The 27,468-nt window shown below is 35.4% G+C and overlaps 2 protein-coding genes and 1 pseudogene across 7 annotated transcripts; 1 reads left to right on the plus strand and 2 right to left on the minus strand.

Moving 5' to 3' along the window:
* Positions 1 to 3,399: 3,399 nt before the first annotated feature.
* On the plus strand, positions 3,400 to 4,341 carry LOC107791458 (histone H2A). The gene is made up of 2 exons (XM_016613543.2): positions 3,400 to 3,693; positions 3,885 to 4,341. Exons 1-2 carry the CDS (start codon positions 3,484 to 3,486, stop codon positions 4,128 to 4,130), a joined length of 456 nt encoding a protein of 151 aa, XP_016469029.1. The 5' UTR covers positions 3,400 to 3,483; the 3' UTR covers positions 4,131 to 4,341.
* A 2,857-nt stretch (positions 4,342 to 7,198) lies between these two features.
* LOC107791459 (uncharacterized) lies at positions 7,199 to 23,956 on the minus strand. Of its 6 annotated transcripts, XM_075237418.1 has the most exons (11): positions 23,651 to 23,956; positions 18,416 to 20,315; positions 16,884 to 17,076; positions 14,453 to 14,690; positions 13,656 to 13,732; positions 13,198 to 13,357; positions 12,968 to 12,992; positions 12,485 to 12,574; positions 12,021 to 12,186; positions 11,869 to 11,942; positions 7,199 to 8,253 (listed from the first exon to the last, which is right to left on the minus strand). In XM_075237418.1, exons 4-11 carry the CDS (start codon positions 14,655 to 14,657, stop codon positions 8,235 to 8,237), a joined length of 816 nt encoding a protein of 271 aa, XP_075093519.1. In that variant the 5' UTR covers positions 14,658 to 14,690; positions 16,884 to 17,076; positions 18,416 to 20,315; positions 23,651 to 23,956; the 3' UTR covers positions 7,199 to 8,234. The 6 variants fall into 6 exon arrangements, with proteins under 6 accessions (XP_075093519.1, XP_075093520.1, XP_075093521.1 ...); XM_075237419.1 differs by lacking the exon at positions 16,884 to 17,076 and having other exon boundaries at positions 23,651 to 23,920; XM_075237420.1 differs by lacking the exons at positions 16,884 to 17,076; positions 18,416 to 20,315 and having other exon boundaries at positions 23,651 to 23,921.
* A 1,586-nt stretch (positions 23,957 to 25,542) lies between these two features.
* LOC107791452 (uncharacterized) lies at positions 25,543 to 26,990 on the minus strand (annotated as a pseudogene).
* Between the last annotated feature and the right edge of the window lie 478 nt (positions 26,991 to 27,468).

Below are 27,468 nucleotides of genomic sequence, written 5' to 3' on the forward strand. Positions count from 1 at the left end.
TTTTGGATGGGAAGCTTTGGGAGTTTTGGAGGCTACAAGACACATGATTTCATCATCTTTCCATCAATTCATAAAGAGTTTGGATTGTAACGTTAGATTGATGTTTTCTTACTCTTTAATTATATTTGTGATGACTTCCTCCGTGATTATGGAGTAGTTTCCCTTAGGATTTTACGTATATTGTGTTTTGATTTATATTTGTGAATTTCAACTCTAATTCTTTGCTTGAATTTTATTTACGGAGCTTTGAATTGTTGCAACTTTATTCACCAATTTATTTAATCAAAAGAGGAATGTATTGGCGATTATTTTTGTATTATTTTATTTGGTCTAATTTAGTGGTTCTCTTAAGTAATAGAAAGAGCTTATTGAATTGTTGATTAAATCAAGTTAGAAGAATATTCGATGGACGTTTTCCTAAAGATTAATCCATTAACGCATGCTTGCATATTTTTATAGTGCTTATATTAGTTCACTCGTATAGTTAAGATTAATCGAGAGAAGAGTCTTGACTACACGTTTGAACTAATCATCGAGTGAAATCATGAGAATCACTAGAACGTTAGAGTGAATTAAACTAGAGTTAGATCCCAAATAACTATCTTGCACCTACCCAGACATGAGCGTTCACTTTGCTAATCTCTAGTTCTTTGCAGTCAATTGTCAATTGCTTTACTTTAGTAGTTAATCGTAGTTCGTAATCATTTTAATCATGTTTTGATCATCCCTAATAGTAGTTAAACAAGGAATTACTAGAGCATTGTTTAGATCCAATCCCGGGGAGACGATAATTAAACTATACTATCTTTGGCTAGCGAGCATCAATTTCGTATTGTGTTTTGCGCTCGTCAGTATAAAACTATAATTAATTGTTTTAAATTTTATTCTTTGACAACATAATTTAAAACTAAAATTTAAATAATATTAATTTGTGGCTTTAATTGAAAATATTATGACATATAGAAAGTGAAAATAATTTCATAAATGTATCGAGTTTGATGGCATGTGAATTATGTAGTTATATTACATTACACATAGTACTCTATTAGTGATTTCCTACATGAGATGTCACGCCCCAAAATCCGAGGAGCGCGACCGGCGCTCAACCGAGTAAACCCGACTGAGCAAGTATGTTAGATTTCATTCTACCCAACCTAGTTCACGAATAAAGAGGGAATGTTATCCCATTTTATCAAAAGAAAATACCGCTATCACTGGCCGGCGCCGCTCGCTATGGAACCACCTGTATCATAAAATGATACAGCGCCTCCGACAAAAGGGACGTTAGTACCGTCGAATAGCACAAGTATGTAAGGCTAAAAGTCCTCTATCAAAATAGAATGTCCATATAAGCAGAGACATCACATTGAAACAACAAGTCACAATAAACAATATCCAAATAACCAATTGAAACATAACGATGTTCCAGTAAGAAAATTGTGTATATATATATATATATTTATTTGGTTGGGAGATCACGAGCATCGATATTACCACCGTCTTTGTTAGCACGGAGTCCGATCACGCCCGATCGGCTAGGCCATCTCCCCACGGACAATGTGGTTTAACATTATGATTCGAAAGAAAGTTGTCACAAGAGTAGTACCACCATGTGCGCAACATGGAGTCTGATCTCCACCCGATCAACTAGGCCGCCTTCCCACATATGTCGTGTGGGTTGACTTTTTCTTTTCCAATTCACAAGTATTAGTTTCATCCCACTCTGGGGGGAAATCACAATCTTACCAATATTTCAATTTCATCCCAAATCACACTCCACCCCTACACCGACACGTGTAGTTTCATGTGTGGGCTTTATGACCCACCCTTCCTCGGCCTTGCTAATGGTTCTCCAAAAAATATTTTTAGTTTAATTGCCCACAAAGATAACACATATATAGAAATGTATTCATCCCGGAATCTTTCATATTGTACAGATCTTTATTAGAATATTCAATCATCCATATTAATAATATTCTCTTGGCTCTTTGGGCCATTCACAAGATTCATTATTCATGGCACGTTGGCTGCATTATATATTCCATACTTTCACTTATTTTAATTTCAAGGATCATCACCAATTGCCAATGTACAAAGTATTTCAGAAATCATATACCTCGAGTTCATTAGCAATGGAAACTTTAAACACAAAAGGTTTCCTTCCCAAAGACTGGGGCATACCAACCAGCAATAAATACATACATCAAAACCATAAACAAGCAATACACCAATTATTCTTGAATTACTCTTTCCCAATCACAACAATGTACAATTTCAAAATCGGAGTAAGTAAGAACTCGAATCACAGTGAATGCATTATAAGACAAGACATTAGTTTAAACAACAACTTATTGGCATGAAATTGAGTACCAAAAGCTTTTAGGCAATTATGTTTTCGGAATAATTTTAAAATAGTTGAGTCGAGGCTCATTTCATAATCTATTTCACATGTTGTCATTTCATAGGCATCACTTGGCACAAATATAACTCAAGTCCTTAGCACATTATCCACATTCATTTTCCCCAATTCGTTTAATGCATTTTCAATCATCTTTATAGATTATCAACAATTAGACACATTCAGTCAAGGCATTTAGTACACATAAGAGCAACTAGGAGCATTTAAACATATCGAATTCTTCTCACCCAATTAGTATACTAACCTTCATATAAAATGTGACTCAAGGCTATACAATCTTGTTAGGCAAACCATACTTAAACTTACAAAAACAATATGGAATTCACTTCCGAGAGAGAAAGTTTAGCCTACATACCTTGTTTAAGCTTTCCTTAAGTTACTACGATGTTCCGAAAATTCTAGCAATCCCAATCTACTTTGAGACATAACAAAATTGAACACAAATTAGGAAGGTATTCATGGTTTTAGCTCATTTGAGCATTTTATAAAATCCAGAAAAATCTAAGAATAATTCATGATTTTTGGATTCACATTATACTCCAATAATTGAGAGCTACCGCTTCAGGTTATAGTTTCAAACTCTAGGAACAATTACTAAATTTTGAACTTATAAATATTCAAAGTTCAGCAAATTTTTTTAAAATTGTTCCGTATTTTAGAGATAAATATTTTATCTAAGATTTATAATTTCACATTAATGAGTTGCAACTTTACCATGACGGCCATGTTGACAGATCGAAGTGAATTAGTACTAGTAGTATTTGTTTTGTTTTCAAGCGGGAGAAGGGCCTTTTACTCGTAAATGACACATCTCAAAAAATTCAAATTCATACTCCGCTTCCTATTGGTCCATTCAAAATGACACGGATCGAGGCAGCTACAATCTCTACCGTAGATCAAATGTCAATCCAACGGCCACAACAACCATCCGAAAAACCAAAAGACAACCAAACATCTCTATAAAAACCATGTGCAATTCAGACCCATTCCACATCTCTCGCTCCGACAACCAATTTTTTCCTTCAAATCATTCATCATCCTGCTCTAAATTCTTCTATCTTCAAATGGATACTAGCGGCAAAGCGAAGAAAGGTGCAGCCGGAAGAAGAGGCGGCGGTCCAAAGAAGAAGCCGGTTACCCGGTCCGTGAGAGCCGGTCTTCAGTTCCCGGTCGGTAGAATCGGTCGGTACCTGAAAAAAGGCCGTTACGCTCAACGTGTTGGTACTGGTGCTCCCGTTTACTTGGCTGCTGTTCTCGAATATCTGGCTGCTGAAGTAAACTTCCTTAATCCCTCTATTGTTTTCAATTTTTACCGTAGTACATTTGCTATTTTAGAGTTCAATTAGGATTTAGGGTTTTATTGGATTCAGATTATTGTAGAATATGTTGAAATGTTGATATAGGGTTGAATTTGCATTGCTGTTGTATAGTTCATGTCTCTGATTTTTCTTTCTTGCGGTTATAGGTGTTGGAGTTGGCTGGAAATGCGGCACGTGACAACAAGAAGAACAGGATTATCCCAAGGCATGTGCTTTTAGCTGTGAGGAATGATGAAGAGTTAGGGAAGTTGCTTGCTGGCGTGACAATTGCACATGGTGGTGTTCTTCCCAACATTAACCCAATTTTGTTGCCTAAGAAGACTGGAGGTGATAAGGCTGGCAAAGAACCTAAATCTCCTTCCAAAGCTACCAAATCTCCTAAGAAGGCTTAGATTTAGTGGTTGTAATAGCCTTTTGTTTTTCTATCTTTATTTGGATATTTACTGTATGTATCTGTGCTGTTAGAATGTGTTCGATCGTTCTTCGGGGATGACAAAAGGGAATTAATTGGAACTTGGAACTGTTAGACCTTACTAGGTTGTTTTCTATTATCAGGTTGTTTTCTATTATCAATCAATGAAACCCCTTGTTTCGATTTTACAATTTTTTTCCTCCTTGCTTCATTTTTGTGTGTTTGTTTGTTGGTGTTCTGTTGCTTAAAATGGTGAATATTTTTCTTTATTCTTATTCAATGCCTAAGGGGTTGTTTGGTACATGAAATAAGAATAATAATTCTTGGATAAAGTTTGGGATTAACTTTATACCATGTTTGGTTTGAAATATTAACTAGTATTGAAATAACTTTTATACTAAAATGGTGAAGTTAATTATCCAATATAGAAGGTTGGATAACTAATTCCCTGCATATTGGTAAGTTCTCACTCTTCAAGTGAAAGATATTGGCCATTGGTGTCGCTTGTTAGTTTAATCTGTCTTACAATTAAAAAATGGTACTCCATTTGTTTACTTATGCTTTTAAATTCAACTTTATTCTTGTTGGGGCTTATGAAATTACAAACTTAAAACGTATATTAACTGTGGTTGGACTTGAATTCAAGTAATTCATTTTTTTGTTTGAGAACAAAGCCTGATAATGATGCGTTTAAGCCTTTAAGGGGCAAGATTTTTCTGGCACTGCTGTATTAACACTAAAACCTTAAGTATCACACTCAAAGACTTTTCATGAATTGGCACCAGAAGTTTAACAAGGGGAAAACTAGGACATTTGTTATAGAGTTGCAGACCTCCTCAAGAGTGCATTTTCCTCCTCGTACAACAAAGTACAAATGAAGAGGCTTAATTAACTATCTAGTCTTAGTACTGTAGTACACCAAAGTCTCATGATAATTTTTGGCAATGGTGGCAAAATGGATAAAAGAAAATAATTATTCATCAAAAATGAGTTGGATAATGAACTTTCTAAAAACGGGTCAAATATGAACAAAAATTATATTATCCACTAAGAAAATGAATAACCAATGGATAACTAATGAGTTTAACTTTAATTGAGGGTTCCTTAAGTTTGAGAGACTAGTAAGTTTACCAAAAGTGATCACATTCAAGATACCATGGGTAATATGGATATCCTTATTATCCATTGGTTAACCCATATTTTGTGCGAATTAAATATGGATCGGGTCGGAAAATTTATCTGTTTCTGCATTACTCGTTTTTGACCAGTCCATATCCGACCCGACCAGCCCGTTTGCCACCTCTAATTTTTGGCATCGGGGAAAGATTTGGTATAATAAAACATACAAGGAGCTTATTTCTCATCGCTATTGGATAAGGAAGTTTGCAACTCTATAACAAATGTCCCCCTTGCGAAGGGAATCATGAAGATGTTTACCACCTAATTTTGCACTGTAAGGTTACTAACCAGATTTGAAGCTTGTTCTTTGCAATCTGTTGCGTGACTTGGACATTGTCTTACTCCATTCTAGAATTTTTGCACTGCCGGAGAAGAGATGATCTCCACTAGAATGCACTCAAGATTTGGAATACAAGTACTCATGTCATTTGGTGGACAACTGCGAACTTGTGCACTCCTATCCTATTGTTGCTTCTATTACGATAGGGAATCATGTGATTCTTTCTATCCCCATACTTTCTTGCTCTTATGGAGTTGTATTTTCTAGGTTATGCGGTTATCTTCTCTGTCTTGACAGTAATCAAGGGAAAATCACGCCTTTGCTCCTTCTTTCTATAGCTCACTAACAGAAAAACTAATATAATTCTTAGCTACTGTGAAAGTTAGAGTCTTAAAGAAAGTAAGTGCTTGTTGCTTCTGCACTCTTTCTGGTGATACACAACAACAGAATTTTGAAGGCAAACGAAAAAAAACATACATATCATTTACCATTATTGAACTTAACTGTTACTACTATGAATTTTGTGGGAAAAGTTATTTGTGTATTTGTTTTTTGTTCAGTGACGATAATAGTAACTTTCCCAACAATAAAATGCAGTTATAGAACTTAAGTGCATAACTACTGGAAGGAATAATCCTCTTCAAAGAGTCTTACATTGAAGGTCTATAATTCTCGACTCTTAGTTACATTAACATCCAGAAATTCCCAATGAATTTGTGTTGATAAGGCATATTCTTTTCGGAGCATTCATTTCATATTTTGAGCTCCCTACAGGCAAGAAGAAAGGAATAAGAATTTTTGACATCTCCAGCAACTCTTTCGGGCTGAATCTTGTTCCAATATCGAGGAATTCCTTCCAAATTGTCTACAGTCTCACCAAGAGCCATGGACGTGCCAATGCTATTCTATTGTGATTACAACGCCAAGGACCAAAAGACCAAACTTTTGAAGCAGCAAGTGTTATGGGAACAAGGGGCACATCAAATTACATTGTTTATGACACATGCATGTTAAGATTGACCTCTGCAGCCCCACCCCTTAGACCATAAATAACTTATTCGCATTCAGTATTCTACCCAACCAATGGAGTCTTTTATGCATGCATTTATTATATAATCAACGATCAAGCAATATGTATTTTCTGTACTAATTCTTAAGGTTAAATTGTTTGATTTGATGCATATAAGTCTCCGTTGCTAGGGTGATCACTTTTACCCCATTCTTGTGTTCAACTCGATTACAATGTTTCATCTTTCCCCTATTATTGCCAAAAAATTCTCCTTTCTGATTCGGTTCGAATCACAGAGATAAAAAAGCACTTCCTAAATTGTTCACTGATAAAGTGAAATAACAATTACTAGTTGTTTTTGGTCTCCGATTTCTGGACGTTGAGCAGATATGTCCACAGATTTCAGTGTCCTAATTTCCTCAACAATGTGCACATCTTGTACACATCCAGATTATTGTTAGAGATACTGTTGGATCCTCCAAGACCAATGAGCCTTAACCATTGAATCTGGTCGAGATATTTTCGGAAAATCACATAAAAACAGGAATAATAAAGGAAAACTTCTCCAGAACAGAACGAATAGACGACAGAAACAGAGGGCTAATAAAGTAAGCCTTCATACATCATTAGAGTCCAGCAGAGAGTTATAGGAGCCAGACAGCTTAGGAAATTTTGCAAAATCCAAAATTCAAACAGATAGGAAAACTATAATCAACAGTAGAGAGTAGACACTAATGATTGTCCATGTTGATCAGTAGCTTAGTTTAGGGATCTAATGTGCAGTGCGCAATATTCCATGCAGATAACCACCAGTCATAACAAGAGACACAAAGGAGACAACACCAGCTGGAAAAACCTTCTTTGACTTCAGAAACCGAGATCCCATTACTCCCAGAAGTGCAGCCGAGAGGACGAAACCCATTGATGATGCCAAAACAGGTTGTGTTGGAAGCATAGCATAAACAGAGTACAAAAGGGAGGCAGAAACTCCACCTGCAATTAGGGACTTCGTGCTGCCACTTTTCAGATAACCCATAAAACCACCAGCTCCAACCAAGAAAGCATAGCCCAATGTCAATTTTTGGGACATAGAAAGGGCCATTTTCTTTTTATTGCTATGATCCTTGCCTTCATCTGACTCCCCCTCGTTGCCACCATCATTATTATTATTATTATTGCCACCATTATCTCCCCCACCACCACCACCGCCATTTGCACTCCCAGAATCATCTCCACCACCACCACCTGTCTCTGGCAGAATATCAATTCCTGGCCCTGCTGAATCAACAGTGAAGGTGGTTGGCATTGTAGAATCAGAGACAACACTGGCTTTGACTCCCCAGTAGGAAGGCTTTGATCGAGTGGACAAGTTTGGGTACACCGTGCAAGGGGTATTCAATGGATGTAGAGATGAACGAAGTGACCTCAATGGCTGACTATGAGCAAAGAAATGCTGCCTTTGACTCCAAGCTTGGACGCGAAAGTGAGGCAGCACTATGGAGGATTGAGCAATGGCCAAAAATTCTCCCATGATGTATATGCTGAATTATGAGAAAGTTATTTACGGGATGTTTTGTTTTCTGTAGCTTGTGTATTATCAGCAACTTCCACAAAAATCAGTCTTCCATCAACAATCTGCAACCGGTAGATCATTTCAATGACAGAACAGAAAAACGGAAAGCAGCAAGACTCTTCAGACAGCCAACATTCGATATTTCACCAGGAGGTAAAAATGAAACAAAATTAAATACACTTTATAATGCTGGAAAACAAATTCCCTTGGGGAAGTAAAGGAGCTTTCTGCAAAGACATAATGCTACTTAAATTCCCCCTGATTGTTGAGGATTTCTTAATTTTAGCAGATCAGAATCTTTTCCATGGTCCTTACAGTTGACTGACTTTCTTTTTTTTCGCGACAATCTCACAAAGCCAAGATTTGGAGCAACAAAAAACAATCAAAACAGTCTCTCTCTTTCTCTCTCAAAAAAGCCATCTACTTTAAATTTCTGAAATAATCCATAAAATCAAGACTCTGCACATAAGTAAATCAAGCATAATTGCTGCAAACAATTAACCAACCACCACAATCTCAAATTAGCTTTCAAGCCAAAGCTTGGTGCATTATTGACATCTCCAGTCAACGGAAAACACTTCATGCATTTTTTTTTTATGAAGTAAGCAGGATATCATTAAAAGCATCAAGAAGATGCAAAAAGATTACAAAACAAAGTTTGTTAGCTCATTTATAGTTGAAGTGCTACAAAACTAGAGAGCCGACAAAGTCTAAAAATACATCAAAAGTAGATATGCAAACAAACCACAGAGCTACGCCAAAAGTAGACATGTGCACAAATAATTTTCAAGACCAACACCAATATTTTCCTAACATATTCATATCATTGATATAGGATGTCTACTGCTCTCAGCAATTGTGCTTTCACTCATCTCTATTTCTATCTACTGGGTACTTTCCCGTGTTTTATAAAAAATTATAACATTCTTTTTGATCTGTGTACACAAAGTTTAGGGATTACCCTTTTGAACAACTTAATGTTCCCAACTGTCATTTTGCACTAAAAACACACACAAAAAGAAAGTTCAGCTGCAGAGGGGTAATAGAAGCATAGATGCGGCAATGAGGTGCCAATATTAGATGAGAAGTTAAGAAAGGTAGAGACCACAGGGGGTGACTGGTGGCAGTGGCTTAATAGAGGGGAAACAGACCGTTCGTCATCTTGGCGAGCAGCAGGATTGGAGTTTGATTTCATAATTTTGTTCTTCAGCTGACAAGTTATGCAAAATATGAGTATACTTTTCTTTCTTCCTTTTCTTGTTTTGTTTGTTACATGCTGAAAATTTCTCATCTCCAAAATAATAACTCATCATTTTGCAGTCCTTATTTTCCTTAAAATGATAACTTCTATAACCTCTTTAGTCTTTACTACAACTTTCCAGTTTCTTATCAATAGCTCAACGACTACCACTACTTAAAGCAATGAAACATCTACGACCAGTGAACTTCAAGAGATTTTGCTCTACCATATTGCTTGCAAAACCAGAAGGAAGACTCGAAACAACAAGAGACTTCCTACTATTCATTTCCACTAAAGAGTTTATGAGACAACTAATTCAACAAAGGTAGATCATATATCCATAAAACAATTAAATAAAATAAACACCAAAAACAACAGCAACAATAGTCGAACATAATGAGATACAGTTCCTGGACCAAACACCGTTTCTCCATAGATTTTCTAGAATCTAGAGCCCTTCCAAGTGAAAGTTAGATTTCTTTAGATGGTTATATTCTTCGCATGTTTCGTTATAAACCTATTAATGGCCCCTAACTTACATTTTCCACTCTTTATCATTAGTTTCATTCGAACAATGATTATCATGTCTCCAACTGAAAGCATTTGCAGGACCAAGTCCTTTAGACCAACAAATGCAACAATTTGTGCTGGTCGATGATAGCAAAAGTTCACAAAGTCAAACAACACGCTAAATTGTTTAAGATGCTTGGAAAAATCTTTCGCTTATAGTTTTGCTGTAAAGTGCTGGAAATAGACATCTGCCTTCTTTAATCTATGATTGATAAATAGTTTTCTAAGCGAAAGACAGACTAAGAATTGTAAATAATAGAGGAACACTTAGTTTTTAAAGTGGGACACCACTATAACAATTATGTGTTTCCTATCTAACAATGGATAGATTTAATTAAAAAAAACAATATTTAAGAAAAAACTAAAAATTTCAATCGGAAGTAGCGGGTGTGCTTGCACTCATTGCTGAAGGCTACATCCACAACTGATGATAGGCACCATCATTAAGCATGTTCCATAAAATATACACAAAACACACCATCAACAAACACACAGAAACAAGTGTACACATTTACCAACAAAGCTGAGGAATTACCCTTCCGTTAATGGAATTCAATGCATTCCGAGCATCTGCTTCTGACTCAAAGGTAACAAATAGAAAAATGACTAAATTTTTCTCTCTGTATTTTAAAATAGAAAAATGATGGGCAAATATTTTTGCGGGAGAATCATTGATTTTTTGAGATATCTATGCTTTCTAGTTCCTAATTTGTAATTGTTGGATCAATAGTTTGGTTGAAGTTTATTAATCTGACATCTCACTGGTGTGCAGTGATGTAAACTCAACTTCACATTTATCATTTTATTTTAATATTGTTGCTTGGATACAACTTTGAATATCTTTAGGTTTGAAGACCTTTTCTTTTGTGATGATATGGGATCTAGGTTTGAATTTTTACGTGTATTTTATTTTCTGCAATAATCAGGGGCGGCCCTTCCGTAAAGCAAGTAAAGCAACCGCTTTAGGCCCCATATTTGTGGAGGCCCCATTTTATGTTACAGCTAATAGACTATGTATAAGTTTCAAAAAAGGTTCTGTGAAGTGAAAAAGTTTGATTTATTTCTTTATCAAATAAAGAGAAGAAGGATTTGCAACTATTATGATTTCTACCAAGGAAATTGCACTTGAAATGAATATCGAACCCAATTTCGTAAGAAACGTGTGATATATAGGAAGTAACAATTTGATGTGAATGTTGATAAAGAAATCTCAAAATCTTTCGAAGGGTCCTTTAGAGTTGATTACTTTTATACATAATAGATAATGCTATTTTTTCACTTCAAAATAGATTTGAACAATTCAAAGCATATGAAAATATTTTTGACTTTCTAGTTGGCAATAAAAATTAAAATCACTAGACGTTGGAAATTTGAAAAAATATTATCTTAATCTTGAATGTTCCTTAAAGCATAATAATCAATTCGATATTGATGGTTTAAATTTATTTTCTAAATTAAGAGTATTAAGGAAAATAGTACAATTAGAAGATTACAGTTTAATTGATACACTTAATCAAATAAAAAGATTTAATTCTTTTCAAATACCTAAATTTCTTATAGAACAATGTTAATAACTCATGTTATCGTTGCTTTAGCGGAAATGAGTTTTCAAAATTAAAATTGATAAAATCTTACCTAAGAACAACAATGTCACAAGAAAGGTTAAATGGATTAGCTATATTATCAGTTGAGAAATACTTATTAGGAGTTACTGATTATAAGAAAACCATTAATAACTTTGTACCTAAGAAAAACTAAAAAAAATAGACTTGAAATAAATAATAATAATAATAAAAAAAAAATTAAGGCCCCTCAAAAAGTTTGGCTTTAGGCCACAAAATTCGTCGGGCCGCCCCTGGTTTCTGACCTTCGAATAGCACTCCAACAGAGAAAGACAACATACGAAGCCATAATCCCTGAAGATAAGAGTCCTCTATTTACCTGTAAAAAAAGGAAAAACAGGTATTAATAACACATGAAGTCATTTTCAATGCAAACTAGTTTGTTATAAAAACGTACCTTAGAGTGTAAGGATACAACCATCATTACTACCAGCAAAATTGCAGTCCAGGAGATGAAGAATATGTTCAGACTGCATGATGTTTTGGACGCGACATACATCACCAAAATTCCACAAATGGACGCGATGTAACATATTGTCGACATGAATAAGCCAAGAGAGCAGCTGCTATCACAAAAAAAATGATATAATGTAAGTACACCATATTAAAGAGTAAGGCCTCGAGGTGATTAGACATACTTTTTATACTATTTAATAGTTCCTCTCGCAAAAATTGATAGAAACGACCGTAGATGAGTCAAATGGTCTTAGAAACCAGAATCTCAGAAACACACTGTAGCAACTACCAAGGGTATAATCATCAAGAGTTTCAAATGATCCTTTTTTTAATGTTTTTCGTATTAAAGTATAACAGGTGCACTTGTTCTAGAGAAATAAATAAGGCTGAAAATGATAACCACACCTTTGTTTCTTTCTCCCGTCAGGCATCCAATAGTTATTCCACCATGTAATGAACTCGATCACGCTTATCAGCTGGAGGACGAGAAAAACCCTGCAAATACATGCCAAAAACCAGTATTGAAGTTTAAATTGCTATGGTCACTGCAGATCCAAACAGAATAGTATAAGAATATTATCAGTGTCATTTTCATATAAGGAAGTTTGAAAACTTTGAGCCACTAGTTTTTATACTTGAAGTAGTTGTCACATTCAACTATCTAGTTCAAGCTCTGATAGGAAGGAAAATTTTTTGTTGCTCTTTTATTGATAAACCAATTAACCAAACGCTTCGACTTAGGAAAATTTCAGTCGTACACTTGCTTCACGGACTGCAACTAGCTATGTGTAATGTTTTGATAATTAAAAGCTGGATATAGGTGGCAATAATCTAGTTATTGACTATCTATGTTAGAAGAGAAATAAAAACGATGGATGTGAATATTACCCTGCACCAACTCGAGTGAATTCACCTGCAAGAAAAAGAGCAATTTCCGTTTACATTTGGTATGTAATGAGTGGATAAATATAAACGGACATTTATAGAGAAAAATTAATAAGATGAAAGTTTAACTTATAATGGAAAATTTTGCATGAAGCTAAATGAAATGCTGTGATCGGAAAGCTTAAGCATTCACTTTGAGATTTTCTTATTGCATTTATCCTCAAGAGACTCACCATATAACTGGATGTAATCTGAGGGGATAAAAAATGGAATCACCATAACAGTTATCAGCATAACAAACTTCAAAATCCACAATCCAGAGTGCCATCCGTTGCGAACTTCACACAATTTGCTTGTGAAACATGTTGTAAGAAACATTACTAAAAAGAAAATCTAACAATGTATGTCAAGGATGCATGAACAAAAGAATTCTGTCAAACTAAGAAGTACCCTTAAAGAACAAAAGGAAAAGTTTCAAATTCACATATTTATACAGAAAAACATGCTCCATTCCGGAACTTCTTTACTATTAAATCATATATAAGTATTAAAAGACTTTCTAAAAATTGTTTTAAATCAAATTGAAGATATACCAATGCGAGCAATCAGGCCGTATTCTGCCTACAGGGGCATAGCATTTTGTTTTTAATTAAAGGAGAGAAGTCATTATCATTTTTAAGCAAAAGGATACGAAGCAACCTAAACTCACACGAAGAACCCCCATTGTATGAGAACATTCACTTCCCCCAATTCCACATGCTTTTGAATCTGTATAAAAAGGGGGAAACAGGAATCAGAGTCCATGTTAGAGTTACCAGAAGATGTTAAATGGTATTTCAGTTAAAAAGATGAGTATAAGAAGTATATCATATAGTTTCAAGTGGCATATATTGTGAAAGCAATGAAAACAGTTGTAGAGAAAGCAAAAGTTTAAGCCATATGCAAGAAGGAAATGTGCATAAGGCCTAATTGAAAATGAAATGAGTTATTGATTGTGTCATAAAATGGCCCATGCCTCGATCGTCCTCCAGAGGCAACATTTGGTCATGGTTTGAGACTAGAATAGAACTCTATATAATCGAATCTCCTAGTGTTCCTATGTAGCACATTGGTAGAGCGGTCGGTTGTTAACCGAGTAGGCTATTTTATTTTCGTAGCATGCAACATTCTGTAGTAGCTATGGAAGCAGAATGTTTTGCCACAAACATTGCTAGCTAATGCACTTGAAGGGGAGCCTTGGTGTAACAGGTAAAATTGTTGCCATGTGACCAAGAGGTCAGGGGTTTGAATCGTAGAAACAGCCTCTTGTAGAAATGCAGGGTAAGGCTGCATCCACTAGACCCTTGTGGTCCGGCCCTTCCCCGGACCCCGCGCAAAGCGGGAGCTTAGTGTACTAGGCTGCCCTATTGCTAGCTAATGCACTTGAACCTATATTTGACAGAAAGATTGCAATGTCAACAATGTAGAACAGTAAGAATTTCGACTTACATCGAAGCAGAGGAAGAGCCCTTTCTCCATAATCACGTACGAACCAAGCTATAAGATTTGTTATCAAGAATATAATTCCATAGGAATAACGAGCTCGCAATGAACTCTTGCTTTTAATAGAACATTCCATACTCTTCTGTTGTAATGTCCCAGAAATTTCTCTCCATTGATCTACCTCATTGCCATCTATTTTGTCCTCTAACATCTTGCCTCAACCTTCAATTCAGTGGCACTCTTCCTGTTAGAGGTAAAGCCAAAATCAGTGAGTAAGCACTTCTTATACTACACAAAAGTATCACATTGTATTTCTAAAAATTGGATAGCTTGCACAGCATAGAACAACATCATAGTCAAACACTCACAAATTGCTTACATTGCTGGTCTCAAGCCTGGATAAAGGAAGCCGGAGGGTTGTGGCAGGCTGACAGTCAGCGTAAAACTAGCCAATTTATGATAAATAATCACACACACCAAAAAAAAACACAATTTCTAGGTAAAACCATTAAGTTTTCTCTATCTGATTACCAACTAGTACTTACCAAGAAAATTAGCCTTTTGGATTTCACACCAAAGATATAGAATAAAGCATGTATATAACTATTTCTGCTTTGGGGTAAGCATTAAGCAAGACAATAATAGAATTGCTTAAAATTCCAGTATAGCCAAAATGCACCTTCATTTCTTCCAATAGAATTGGAGTTTGAAGCAAGTAATGGTTAAACTATTGTAAGCTTGTTTAAACCATAAGTAAGCCTATATATTGGCTAAAATAGGGACAATCTCAGTGTATATCGGGCCGCCCCTGGCAATAATTGAAAATTGTTGGATTCTTGGTGGCATATGCTAAATTTGAATCGTTGTTCGAGTTGAAAGTGTTGATTAAAATATTTGATGGTTGGATTCTGCGAGACTGCGTGGGAGTAGGGGTGGGCATCGGTCGGTTGGGTTCAGTTTTGAATATTATCGGTTTTGCCTATCGGTTACCGGTTTACAAATATCATAACCCGATAACCAAACCGATAAGATATTGGTTATCGGTTATCGGTTAATCGGTTATTGATCATTATCGGTTCGGTTATCGGTTTACCCGATAAGGTAAAACTAAAATTAAGAGTGCTGAACGCTGGATATTACCTAAAATTAAGAGTGCTGAACGCTAGTATTTGTACAAAGTAATATTTGTACAAAGTTTACTGGAAGCTGCTATATATGACACTTCAAGGTAAGGACCAAGGAGCGGGTGGGGATTTCAATCCAACAAAAGAAATTCTCAATATACCAGTTTCAGTATAAAACTAAAAGTTAAACTACAGCTGAGTAACAATTTTAAAGGTTCCAAAATGAGATTTAAACTTCTATTCAGTATCAAGAATTCAAGATCTTGTGGCAGAACTACAAGCATTTGAAGACTGTCACAAAGCTGCACATAGAACAACAATTCAAAGCTGCACATAGAAAAATTAAACACATATTGACAACACCCATAATCATATAGTCATAATTCTAAAGGAAAAGCCAAAAAATATTAAATTTTTGCCTCAAACTAAACATACCCAGTGGCCAGTACCTCAATTGCCCACATACAAAGTGCAAACAGCTCAAAATTCCAATCTAACAAAAATAGGAGATAAAAAGATCCCAACTTTCACAATCCAAAAACAGATGGTACACACAGTAATGTCCAAACTCCAAAGTAATAGTTCAAACACATTAATAACAATACAAAGTAGTAGCAACCTTAAGATTAACAAGTTCAAAGTCCAAACATAATACTAATAGTTCAAATTCAAGTAAACAACACAACAACTACTCAATCCTTATAGGCTTCACCAAATTGCGCGCCAAACAACGCTCAACATGCCTCATTTTTAAATCTTAAAATGGAACACATATAACTACACATAAAAAAGAAAATATGATAACAGAAGGTTTGCTTTCATTACTACAAAGTATTGAACTGTCTCATGCTTCTCTTAGTTTCAATAGAGATAAAGAAACATCATTTCACATATAGTGCATGTCACTAATTCTGCGTCAGATGGTAACTAAAGAAGACTACGACATATGCTTTTATGGCTTTGAAATCTGGAATCATTTTAAAAAGATGTAAATTTAATTTATTTGTTAAAGAATAACATGAGTTGTAAGTCCCAAAATAAGATTTCGCAGTAATTCCATAGCTTTCAGCCATCTAACTCCTATAAGTGATGGCTAAGCAAGAAATTCAAATAGTACTTCAAATGAAGAGATGTAAGGACTGTGATAAACAATCAACTAAGATAAATTCAAACAATCAGTGTAGTATAAATTCAAGAAACCAAACATTTTAGGGAAACCATTTTTCTAGCTTCATAAAAAGGAAAATATGCAAAAATTGATTTCTAAGATACCAAACTAAGACGAATTCAGAAATGGGATATGAAACACTGACCTTAGTGCAATGCTCTGCCGGAAAAAGATATAGAAAACTGAGTCTTGACGGGCTCAGTCGTGGGGGCGTGACCGCGTGAGTCGTGAGGCGGAGAACTGGTGAGGGCTTGACTGCTTGAGCCGTGTGGCCGGTGGCGGACTGGCAGAGAACTGGTGAGGTCTGACTTCTGAGGGTGAGGACTGAGGGTGAGGAACTGAGTGAGTAAGGCGGACAACGGACTGTTAGTATATGAAAATGAAACCCTACTATTACTAGTATATAGTTAAGTGTAAACTAGTAAATTAGTAAAACCTTATTGGGTTATCAGTTTACCCAATAACGAAATTGCTAAACCGAGCCCGAATCGATAACCTAATAAAAAAAAACTTACCCGTTATTGAACCGTTAACCCAATAATCCGATACCGATAACTCAATAAGTAATTAACGGTTCGGGTTATCGGTTTTAACCATATATGCCCACGCTTGCGTTGGAGAAGGAGAGGAATGAAATGCATTTAACTCAAAATTTAAAGAGATGATGAAGTTTAGTAAAAGTTGAAAGAAGAAAGCGGATTGAATATCACTGCTGAGAGAAACATGAGCATAAGTAGGTTAAAAAAAAGGTAGTGTAGGACCCACTCTTAAGTAAAATTGGGTAAAAAAGATAGAAATGAGATGGTGAAATCGGAAACACATAAGTGTCCGAGAGATAAAAGGAGGGAGCTGACATGTGGGACCTATATTTCCACTTGTCAAATAGGCAGAGGTGCCTCATACAAGTTTTGTTGGTTGAGTCTAATCAAAATAAAATTTCTCGTCAAATAGACACTGTATTTGTCGAAATTGCAGGTCGGTCACTATTTTAATTGAAATTGCATGTTAGTCCCTTCTTTTCTCATTAATTATTATATGTCCCTGTTTCAACGTTTTTTCTTCTTCTTCTTCTTCTTTCCACCTTTTTCTTTTCTTTTAATTTTAATGCGATAAGAAATCAGTGCTAATAAGGGGAGACATTCTCTAGCTTGCTTTCATAAAAATTCCATGTCGCAAAGTTATGGCCGCCGACAAGCTTTATTGGCAGATGCGATACATGATTAAACTGAACAATAACATTAGAATTGCTGCTAGTGGAGTCAACATTTATTACATTAGGGGCCATTTTAAGTGTGAGTCTGTGTGGCAGTCAGAGGATCTAAAATAAAACTCGTGAGAGTCAAGGAGATCGCTCTGAGACCATATAATGGAGAAGTTTTATTGTGTGCCTCACACAACTGACATTAATTGTGTGAGGCGCTTTTTTTGTCTCACAAATTGGTGGACCCAAATGAGCAAGATGAAACAAAAAAAATAATTTTGTTAAATGATGATGAGCTGATTATATACACAAACAAGTTACAGAGGCCTAGTTAACAGACCAGAAAGCAAGAAAAAACAAACTCCTTAAATGATGGGAACAAAATAACAACATATGCAATAAAACAAAGTAGATACACAAATTTTACAAAGCAGTAACAATAACTCCTAATATGTCAGGCGTTAATTATTAAATACCTTCGAGTGGCAAGCAGGACGACAAAGAGGCCCCTTACTCCCGCTTTGAAATAGTAGGAACTATTACAGTATTTCTTTAGGGGGTAAAAGTATATGGTATTCTTTTCTACTACTCCATCTTAACAGGGGTGAAATTACATACTCCTTTTGAGGTTTAGCCGGACACCAAATGCTCCAATCAAGCATGCCCAGCTCCACAAACCAAGTAAAAAATCTTGACACTGGAACTGACTACAAGCAAGCAAGGGAAGGGAATTATTGTGAAATTAGTAGGGTTGCTCAATGGAACTTTCCAAATGGACATCTGAGATAGCATCAAGACGAGCACAAAACAGATCTAGCCGCGATCTATTTCATAGTCCAATAGCTAAAATACAAGCTCATCAACGAGCCTATATACAAAAATACTATTGCTGCAAGCATCCTTGACAATGGCTTCCCATGACTCAAAGTCAAACCTTTTCTTCCTTTTCTCCATTTCCTCCAAAACAAAGCAAGCATCTTCAACCTTCTCTTTATCAAGCAGGCCAAGAATCATACACCTTACTGTTTCTACACGCGGAAAATGCCCGCTAATCAACATTGCATTCAAAACCTTCAAACCTTCCTCAAATTCTCCTGTTTTACAAAACCCATCAACCACCATTCTATATGTAGTTGCATTAGGATTGCAACCTGCAATTTGCATATCAACTAATATCCTATACGCTTCAGCAGTTTTACATTCCTTACAGAAATAATTGATTAACATATTATAGATCACAACGTCGGGCTTAATGTGCCTCTTTTTCATCTCCACGAGTAAACTATTTGCCTCACCAATGTCGCCTCGTTTTAAAAGATCAGTCATCAAAACACCATAATTGACTATTTTCAGCTTACATCCTTGGTATTCCATATCAAACATTAACTTCTTGGCTTCTTTATACTTACCCAAAGAACTCAAACCTTCCATCAACAAAGCATAAGAAACTGCATTTGGCTTCTTTCCCTTTCTAACCATATCCTGAAACAAACTTTTAGCGCCTTCAACATCCCCCTTCTTACACAAAAATCCAATTTGACAATTGTAAGTTACCACAGTCGGCTCAATTTCTCTTTCAATCATTTCATCAAACACTTGGCGTGCCAGTTCCCAGTCATCCTTTTCCAGCCACATCTTAATAATAATGTTAAACGAAACACCATTTAACCAAATACCCATTTTCGAACAATTCCTTAACATCTTATTTGCATCATCAGAACGTCCATTATCAACAAGCACATTTAAAAGTGCATTAAAAGACTGTACACTACGCGTACAATTAAACGACGCCATGTTGTGAAAAAGCTCAATAGCTTTATCAACCAACTGGGCTTTGCCGTAATGTTGAATCAACCCGACAAAAACCTTCTCTTGACATCGAATATAATATGTTTTTAAATACCCAAGAAGGGTTTCAACAGCTTCGAAGTCTCGAGACTTAGCGAGCTTATAAATAAGACAAGCATAAGTAGGGTAGTCATGTTTGAACCCGGTTTGCTGGTAATCATGGAACAGTGAAATAGCTTCATCAGGATCTTGGATTTGTTTGAGGTTAGCAAGTAGTGGTATTGGCTTGCGAAGTAGGTTTTTTGTAGGCTTATGAGGCCTTTCAAGTGAGGATTTTGAGGTGGGTTTATGAGAACGATGATGACTATGGTATGGTTGGGATGGGAAAATTGAGGTTCTGAATTGTGCAAGGTTGTTAATTTTGAGTTTTGAGGGAGTTGTGCTAGCTTGTTTGATTCTTGAATTGATCATGGAATGTAGGAGGTAGAGGTCAGATTACAGTTTCAAGTGTTAGATGAAAGATCTGTGGAGGGAAAATGTGTTGCTTAAACTTGGAAGCACATTTGAAAGCTTATGCACTCGATAATCCTGTTTAAAAGAACAAAAATCGAATGTGTCAGTGTTAGGGTTTTAATAAGGACAACATCAGACAAATATCACGATTAATAAGAACAAATAAAATACAATAAATATTTGTAGTTTTGTGTGTGTGTGTGTGAAATATCGAGAGAGAGAGAGAGAGTATTGTTGACGAATAGCTGCAACCCTTTTGCCATTTGAGTTCTGAGAGCAGCGTTGTATCATCAAGTCAAAGAGGAGAAATTTTATTTTGAGTGAGACTCAACCAACAAAACTTGTATGAGGCACCTCTACCTATTTGACAAGTGGAAATATGGGTCCCACATGTTTCCATCCCCTTTCTCAATTCCCTCTCTCATATTTTTACCAACTTTACGAGATGACAAAATGAAAAAGCAATCAACTTTTCTCCTCTATCTTCTACTCCTTTTCCTAAAAGGAAGAGAACATGTGGATTTTTAGGGTCGTTTGTTCGTGTATGCTTGTCCAAATTCAAGAGTCTAAAAAGAAGAATGACTGAATTTTTCTCTCTGTATTTTAAAATAGAAAAATGATGGGCAAAATATTTTTGCGGGAGAATCATTGATTTTTTGAGATATCTATGCTTTCTAGTTCCTAATTTGTAATTGTCGGATCAATAGTTTGGTTGAAGCTTATTAATCTGACATCTCACTGGTGTGCAGTGATGTAAACTCAACTTCACATTTATCATTTTATTTTAATATTGTTGCTTGGATACAACTTTGAATATCTTTAGGTTTAAAGACCTTTTCTTTTGTGATGATATGGGATTCTAGGTTTGAATTTTTACGTGTATTTTATTTTCTGCAATAATTAGGGGCGGCCCTTCCATAAAGCAAGTAAAGCAACCGCTTTAGGCCCCATATTTGTGGAGGCTCCATTTTATGTTACAGCTAATAGACTATGTATAAGTTTCAAAAAAGGTTCTGTAAAGTGAAAAAGTTTGATTTATTTCTTTAACAAATATAGAGAAGAAGGATTTGCAACTACTATGATTTCTACCAAGGAAATTGCACTTGAAATGAATATCGAACCCAATTTCGTAAGAAACGTGTGATATACAGGAAGTAACAATTTGATGTGAATGTTGATAAAGAAATCTCAAAATCTTTCGAAGGGTCCTTTAGAGTTGATTACTTTTATACATAATAGATAATGCTATTTTTTCACTTCAAAATAGATTTGAACAATTCAAAGCATATGAAAATATTTTTGGCTTTCTAGTTGGCAATAAAAATTAAAATCACTAGATGTTGGAAATTTGAAAAAATATTATCTTAATCTTGAATGTTCCTTAAAGCATAATAATCAATTCGATATTGATGGTTTAAATTTATTTTCTAAATTAAGAGTATTAAGGAAAATAGTACAATTAGAAGATTACAGTTTAATTGATACACTTAATAAAAAAAAAAGAATTAATTCTTTTCAAATACCTAAATTTCTTATAGAACAATGTTAATAACTCATGTTACCGTTGCTTCAGCGGAAATGAGTTTTCAAAATTAAAATTGATAAAATCTTACCTAAGAACAACAATGCCACAAGAAAGGTTAAATGGATTATGAAGTGAAATACTTATTAGGAGTTACTGATTATAAGAAAACCATTAATAACTTTGTATCTAAGAAAAGTTAAAAAAAATAGACTTGAAATAAATATTAAAAAAAAATAAAAAGTTAAGGCCCCTCAAAAAGTTTGGCTTTAGGCTACAAAATACGTCGGGCCGCCCCTGGCAATAATTGAAAATTGTTGGATTCTTGGTGGCATATGCTAAATTTGAATCGTTGTTTGAGTTGAAAGTGTTAATTAAAATATTTGATGGTTGGATTCTGCGAGACTGCGTTGGAGTAGGGGTGGGCATCGGTCAGTTCGGTTCGGTTTTGAATATTATCTGTTTTGCCTATCGGTTATCAGTTTACAAATATCATAACCTGATAACCAAACCGATAAAATATTGGTTATCAATTATCGGTTTACCCGATAAGGTAAAACTAAAACTAACAGTGCTGAACGCTGAATATTACCTAAAATTAAGAGTGTTGAACGCTAATATTTGTACAAAGTAATATTTGTACAAAGTTTACTGGAAGCTGCTATATATGACACTTTAAGGTAAGGACCAAGGAGCGGGTGTGGATTTCAATCCAACAAAAGAAATTCTCAATATACCATTTTCAGTATAAAACTAAAAGCTAAACTACAGCTGAGTAACAATTTTAAAGGTTCCAAAATGAGATTTAAACTTCTATTCAGTATCAAGAATCAAGATCTTGTGGCAGAACTACAAGCATGTGAAGAATGTCACAAAGCTGCACATAGAACAACAATTCAAAGTTGCACATAGAAAAATTAAACACATATTGACAACACCCATAATCATATAGTCATAATTCTAAAGGAAAAACCAAAAAATATTAAATTTTTGCCTCAAACTAAATATACCCAGTGGCCAGTACCTCAATTGCCCACATACAAAGTGCAAACAGCTCAAAATTCCAATCTAACAAAAATAGGAGATAAAAAGATCCCAACTTTCACAATCCAAAAACAGATGGTACATACAGTAATGTCCAAACTCCAAAGTAATAGTTCAAACACATTAATAACAATACAAAGTAGTAGCAACCTTAAGATTAACAAGTTCAAAGTCCAAACATAATACTAATAGTTCAAATTCAAGTAAACAACACAACAACTACTCAATCCTTATAGGCTTCACCAAATTGCGCTCCAAACAACGTTCAACATGCCTCATTTTAAAATCTTAAAATAGAACACATATAACTACACATAAAAAAGAAAATATGATAACAGAAGGTTTGCTTTCATTACTACAAAGTATTGAACTGCTTCATGCTTCTCTTAGTTTCAATAGAGATAAAGAAACATCATTTCACATATAGTGCATGTCACTAATTCTGCGTCAGATGGTAACTAAAGAAGACTACGACATATGCTTTTATGGCTTTGAAATCTGGAATCATTTTAAAAAGATGTAAATTTAATTTATTTGTTAAAGAATAACATGAGCTGTAAGTCCCAAAATAAGATTTCGCAGTAATTCCATAGCTTTCAGCCATCTAACTCCTATAAGTGATGGCTAAGCAAAAAATTCAAATAGTACTTCAAATGAAGAGATGTAAGGACTGTGATAAACAATCAACTAAGATAAATTCAAACAATCAGTGTAGTATAAATTCAAGAAACCAAACATTTTAGGGAAACCATTTTTCGAGCTTCATAAAAAGGAAAATATGCAAAAATTGATTTCTAAGATACCAAACTAAGACGAATTCAGAAATGGGATATGAAACACTGACCTTAGTGCAATGCTCTGCCGGAAAAAGATATAGAAAACTGAGTCTTGACGGGCTCAGTCGTGGGGCGTGACCGCGTGAGTCGTGAGGCGGAGAACTGGTGAGGGCTTGACTGCTTGAGCCGTGTGGCCGGTGGCGGACTGGCAGAGAACTGGTGAGGTCTGACTTCTGAGGGTGAGGACTGAGGGTGAGGAACTGAGTGAGTGAGGCGGACAGCGGACTGGCGTCTGGCGACTGGCGACTGGCGACTGGCGGAGAAAGCAAAATTACTATATGAAAATGAAACCCTAGTATTACTAGTATATACTTAAGCCTAAACTAGTAAATTAGTAAAGCTTTATTGGGTTATCGGTTTACCCAATAACATAATTGCTAAATCGAGCCCGAATAACCCAATAAAAAAAGTTTACCCGTTATCAAATCATGAAACGCAATAACTCAATACCGATTATCCAATAAATAATTAACGGTTCGGATTATCGATTTTACCCGATATATGCCCACGCCTACGTTGGAGAAGGAGAGGAACGAAATGCATTTAACTCAAAATTAATGAGATGATGAAGTTCTTAAGTAAAATTGGGTAAAAAAGATAGAAATGAGATGGTGAAATCGGAAACACGTAAGTGTCCGAGAGATAAAAGGAGGGAGCTGACATGTGGGACCCATATTTTCACTTGTCAAATAGGCAGAGGTGTCTCATACAGGTTTTGTTGGTTGAGTCTAATCAAAATAAAATTTCTCGTCAAATAGACACTGTATTTGTCGAAATTGCAGGTCGGTCACTATTTTAATTGAAATTGCATGTTAGTCCCTTCTTTTCTCATTAATTATTATATGTCCCTATTTCAGCGTTTTTTCTTCTTCTTCTTCTTTTTTCCACCTTTTTCTTTTCTTTTAATTTTAATGCGATAAAAAATCAATGCTAATAAGGGGAGACATTCTCCAGCTTGCTTTCATAAAAATTCCATGTCGCAAAGTTATGGCCGCCGACAAGCTTTATTGGCAGATGTGATTCATGATTAAACTGAACAATAACATTAGAATTGTTGCTAGTGGAGTCAACATTTATTACATTAGGGGCCATTTTACGTGTGAGTCTGTGTGGCAGTCAGAGGATCTAAAAAAAACTCGTGAGAGTCAAGGAGATCGCTCTGATACCATATAATTGAGAAGTTTTATTGTGAGTCTCACACAACTGACATTAGTTGTGTGAAACTCTTTTTTTGTCTCACAAATTTGTGGACCCAAATGAGCAAGATGAAACAAAAATAATAATTTTGTTAAATGATGATGAGTTGATTATATACACAAACAAGTTAGAGGGGCCTAGTTAACAGACCAGAAAGCAAGAAAAAATACACTCATTAAATGATGGGAACAAAATAACAACCTATGCAATAAAACAAAGTAGATACACAAATTTTACAAAGCAGTAATAGTAACTCCTAATATGTCAGGCGTTAATTATTAAATAGCCCTTCTAGTGGCAAGCAGGACGGCGAAGAGGCCCTTTACCCCCGCTATAAAATAGTTGGAACTATTATAGTATTTCTTTTGGGGGTAAAAGTATGATGTATTCTTTTCTACTACTCCATCTTAACGGGGGTGAAATTATATACTCATTTTTATAAGAGCCAACAATTATTATTGAGGTTTAGCCAGACACCAAATGCTCCAATCAAGGATGCCTAGCTCCATAAACCAAGTAAAAAATCATGACACTGGAACTGACTACAAACAAACAAGGGAAGGGAATTATTGTGTAATTAGTAGGGTTGCTCAATAGCACTTTCGAAATGGACATCTGAGATAACATCAAGACGAGCACAAAACAGATCTGGCCGCGATCTATTTCAGAGATTTTCCTAAGTAATAACATACAAGTCCAATAGCTAAAATACAAGCTCATTAACGAGACTATATACAACAATACTATTGCTGCAAGTATCCTTGACAATGGCTTCCCATGACTCAAAGTCAAACCTTTTCTTCATTTTCTCCATTTCCTCCAAAACAAAGCAAACATCTTCAACCTTCCCTTTATCAAGCAGGCCAAGAATCATACGCCTTACTGTCTCTACACGCGGAAAATGCCCGCTAATCAACATTGCATTCAAAACCTTCAAACCTTCCTCAAATTCTCCTGTTTTACAAAACCAATCAACCACCATTCTATATGTAGTTGCATTAGGATTGCAACCTGCAATTTGCATATCAACTAACATCCTATACGCTTCAGCAGTTTTACATTCCTTACATAAACAATTGATTAACATATTATAGATCACAACATCGGGCTTAATGTGCCTCTTTTTCATCTCCACAAGTAAACTATTTGCCTCACCAATGTCGCCTCGTTTTCAAAGATCAGTCATCAAAACACCATAATTGACTATTTTCAGCTTACATCCTTGGTATTCCATATCAAACATTAACTTCTTGGCTTCTTTATACTTACCCAAAGAACTCAAACCTTCCATCAACAAAGCATAAGAAACTGCATTTGGCTTCTTTCCCTTTCTAACCATATCCTGAAACAAACTTTTAGCGCCTTCAACATCCCCCTTCTTACACAAAAATCCAATTTGACAATTGTAAGTTACCACAGTCGGCTCAATTTCTCTTTCAATAATTTCATCAAACACTTGGCGCGCCAGTTCCCAATCACCCTTTTCCAGCCACATCTTAATAATAATGTTAAACGAAACAACATTTAACCAAATACCCATTTTCGAACAATTCCTTAACATCTCATTTGCATTATCAGAACGTCCATTATCAACAAGCACATTTAAAAGTGCATTTAAAGACTATACACTACGTGTATAATTAAACGACGCCATGTTGTGAAAAAGCTCAATAGCTTTATCAACCAACTGGGCTTTGCCATAATGTTGAATCAACCCGACAAAAACCTTCTCTTGACATCGAATATAATATGTTTTTAAATACCCAAGAAGGGTTTCAACAGTTTCAAAGCCTCGAGACTTAGTGAACTTATAAATAAGGCAAGAATAAGTAGGGTAGTCATGTTTGAACCCGATTTGCTGGTAATCATGGAATAGTGAAATAGCTTCATTAGGATCTTGGATTTGTTTAAGGTCAGCAAGTAGTGGTATTGGCTTGCGAAAGAGGTTTTTTGTAGGCTTATGAGGCCTTTCAGGTGAGGATTTTGAGGTGGGTTTACGAGAACGATGATGACTATGGTATGGTTGGGATTGGAAAATTGAGGTTCTAAATTGTGCAAGGTTGTTAATTTTGAGTTTTGAGGGAGTTGTGCTAGCTTGTTTGATTCTTGAATTGATCATGGAATGTAGGAGGTAGAGGTCAAATTACAGTTTCAAGTGTAATATGAAAGATCTGTGGAGGGAAAATGGGTTGCTTAAACTTGGAAGCACATTTGAAAGCTTATGCACTAGATAATCCTGTTTAAAAGAACAAAAATCGAATGCGTCAGTGTTAGGGTTTTAATAAGGACAACAACATACAAATAAATCACGATTAATAAGAACAGATAAAATACAGTAAATATTTGTGTTTTTGTGTGTGTGTGTGTGAAATATCGGGGGAGAGAGAGAGAGAGAGTACTGCTGACGAATAGGTGCAGCCCTTTTGCCATCTGAGTTCCGAGAGCAGCGCTGTATCATCAAGTCAAAGAGACACTGTATTTGTTGAAATTGCAGGTCGGTCACTATTTTAATTGAAATTGCATGTTAGTCCCTTCTTTTCTCATTAATTATTATATGTCCCTGTTCCAGCATTTTTTCTTCTTTTTTTTTCTTCTTTTTCCACCTTTTTCTTTTATTTTAATTTTAATA

Source organism: Nicotiana tabacum, chromosome 18 (genome assembly GCF_000715075.1).
Source record: "Nicotiana tabacum cultivar K326 chromosome 18, ASM71507v2, whole genome shotgun sequence".
NCBI lineage: Eukaryota > Viridiplantae > Streptophyta > Magnoliopsida > Solanales > Solanaceae > Nicotiana > Nicotiana tabacum.

What these genes read in the sequence shown, in the direction of transcription:
- LOC107791459 (XM_075237417.1), bottom strand. Translation starts at nt 20,198, where the DNA reads ATGATCAATTCAAGAATCAAACAAGCTAGCACAACTCCCTCAAAACTC.
- LOC107791458 (XM_016613543.2), top strand. Translation starts at nt 3,484, where the DNA reads ATGGATACTAGCGGCAAAGCGAAGAAAGGTGCAGCCGGAAGAAGAGGC. An exon ending in TCGAATATCTGGCTGCTGAA is followed by an intron (nt 3,694 to 3,884) that starts GTAAACTTCCTT and finishes TTGCGGTTATAG; the next exon opens with GTGTTGGAGTTGGCTGGAAA.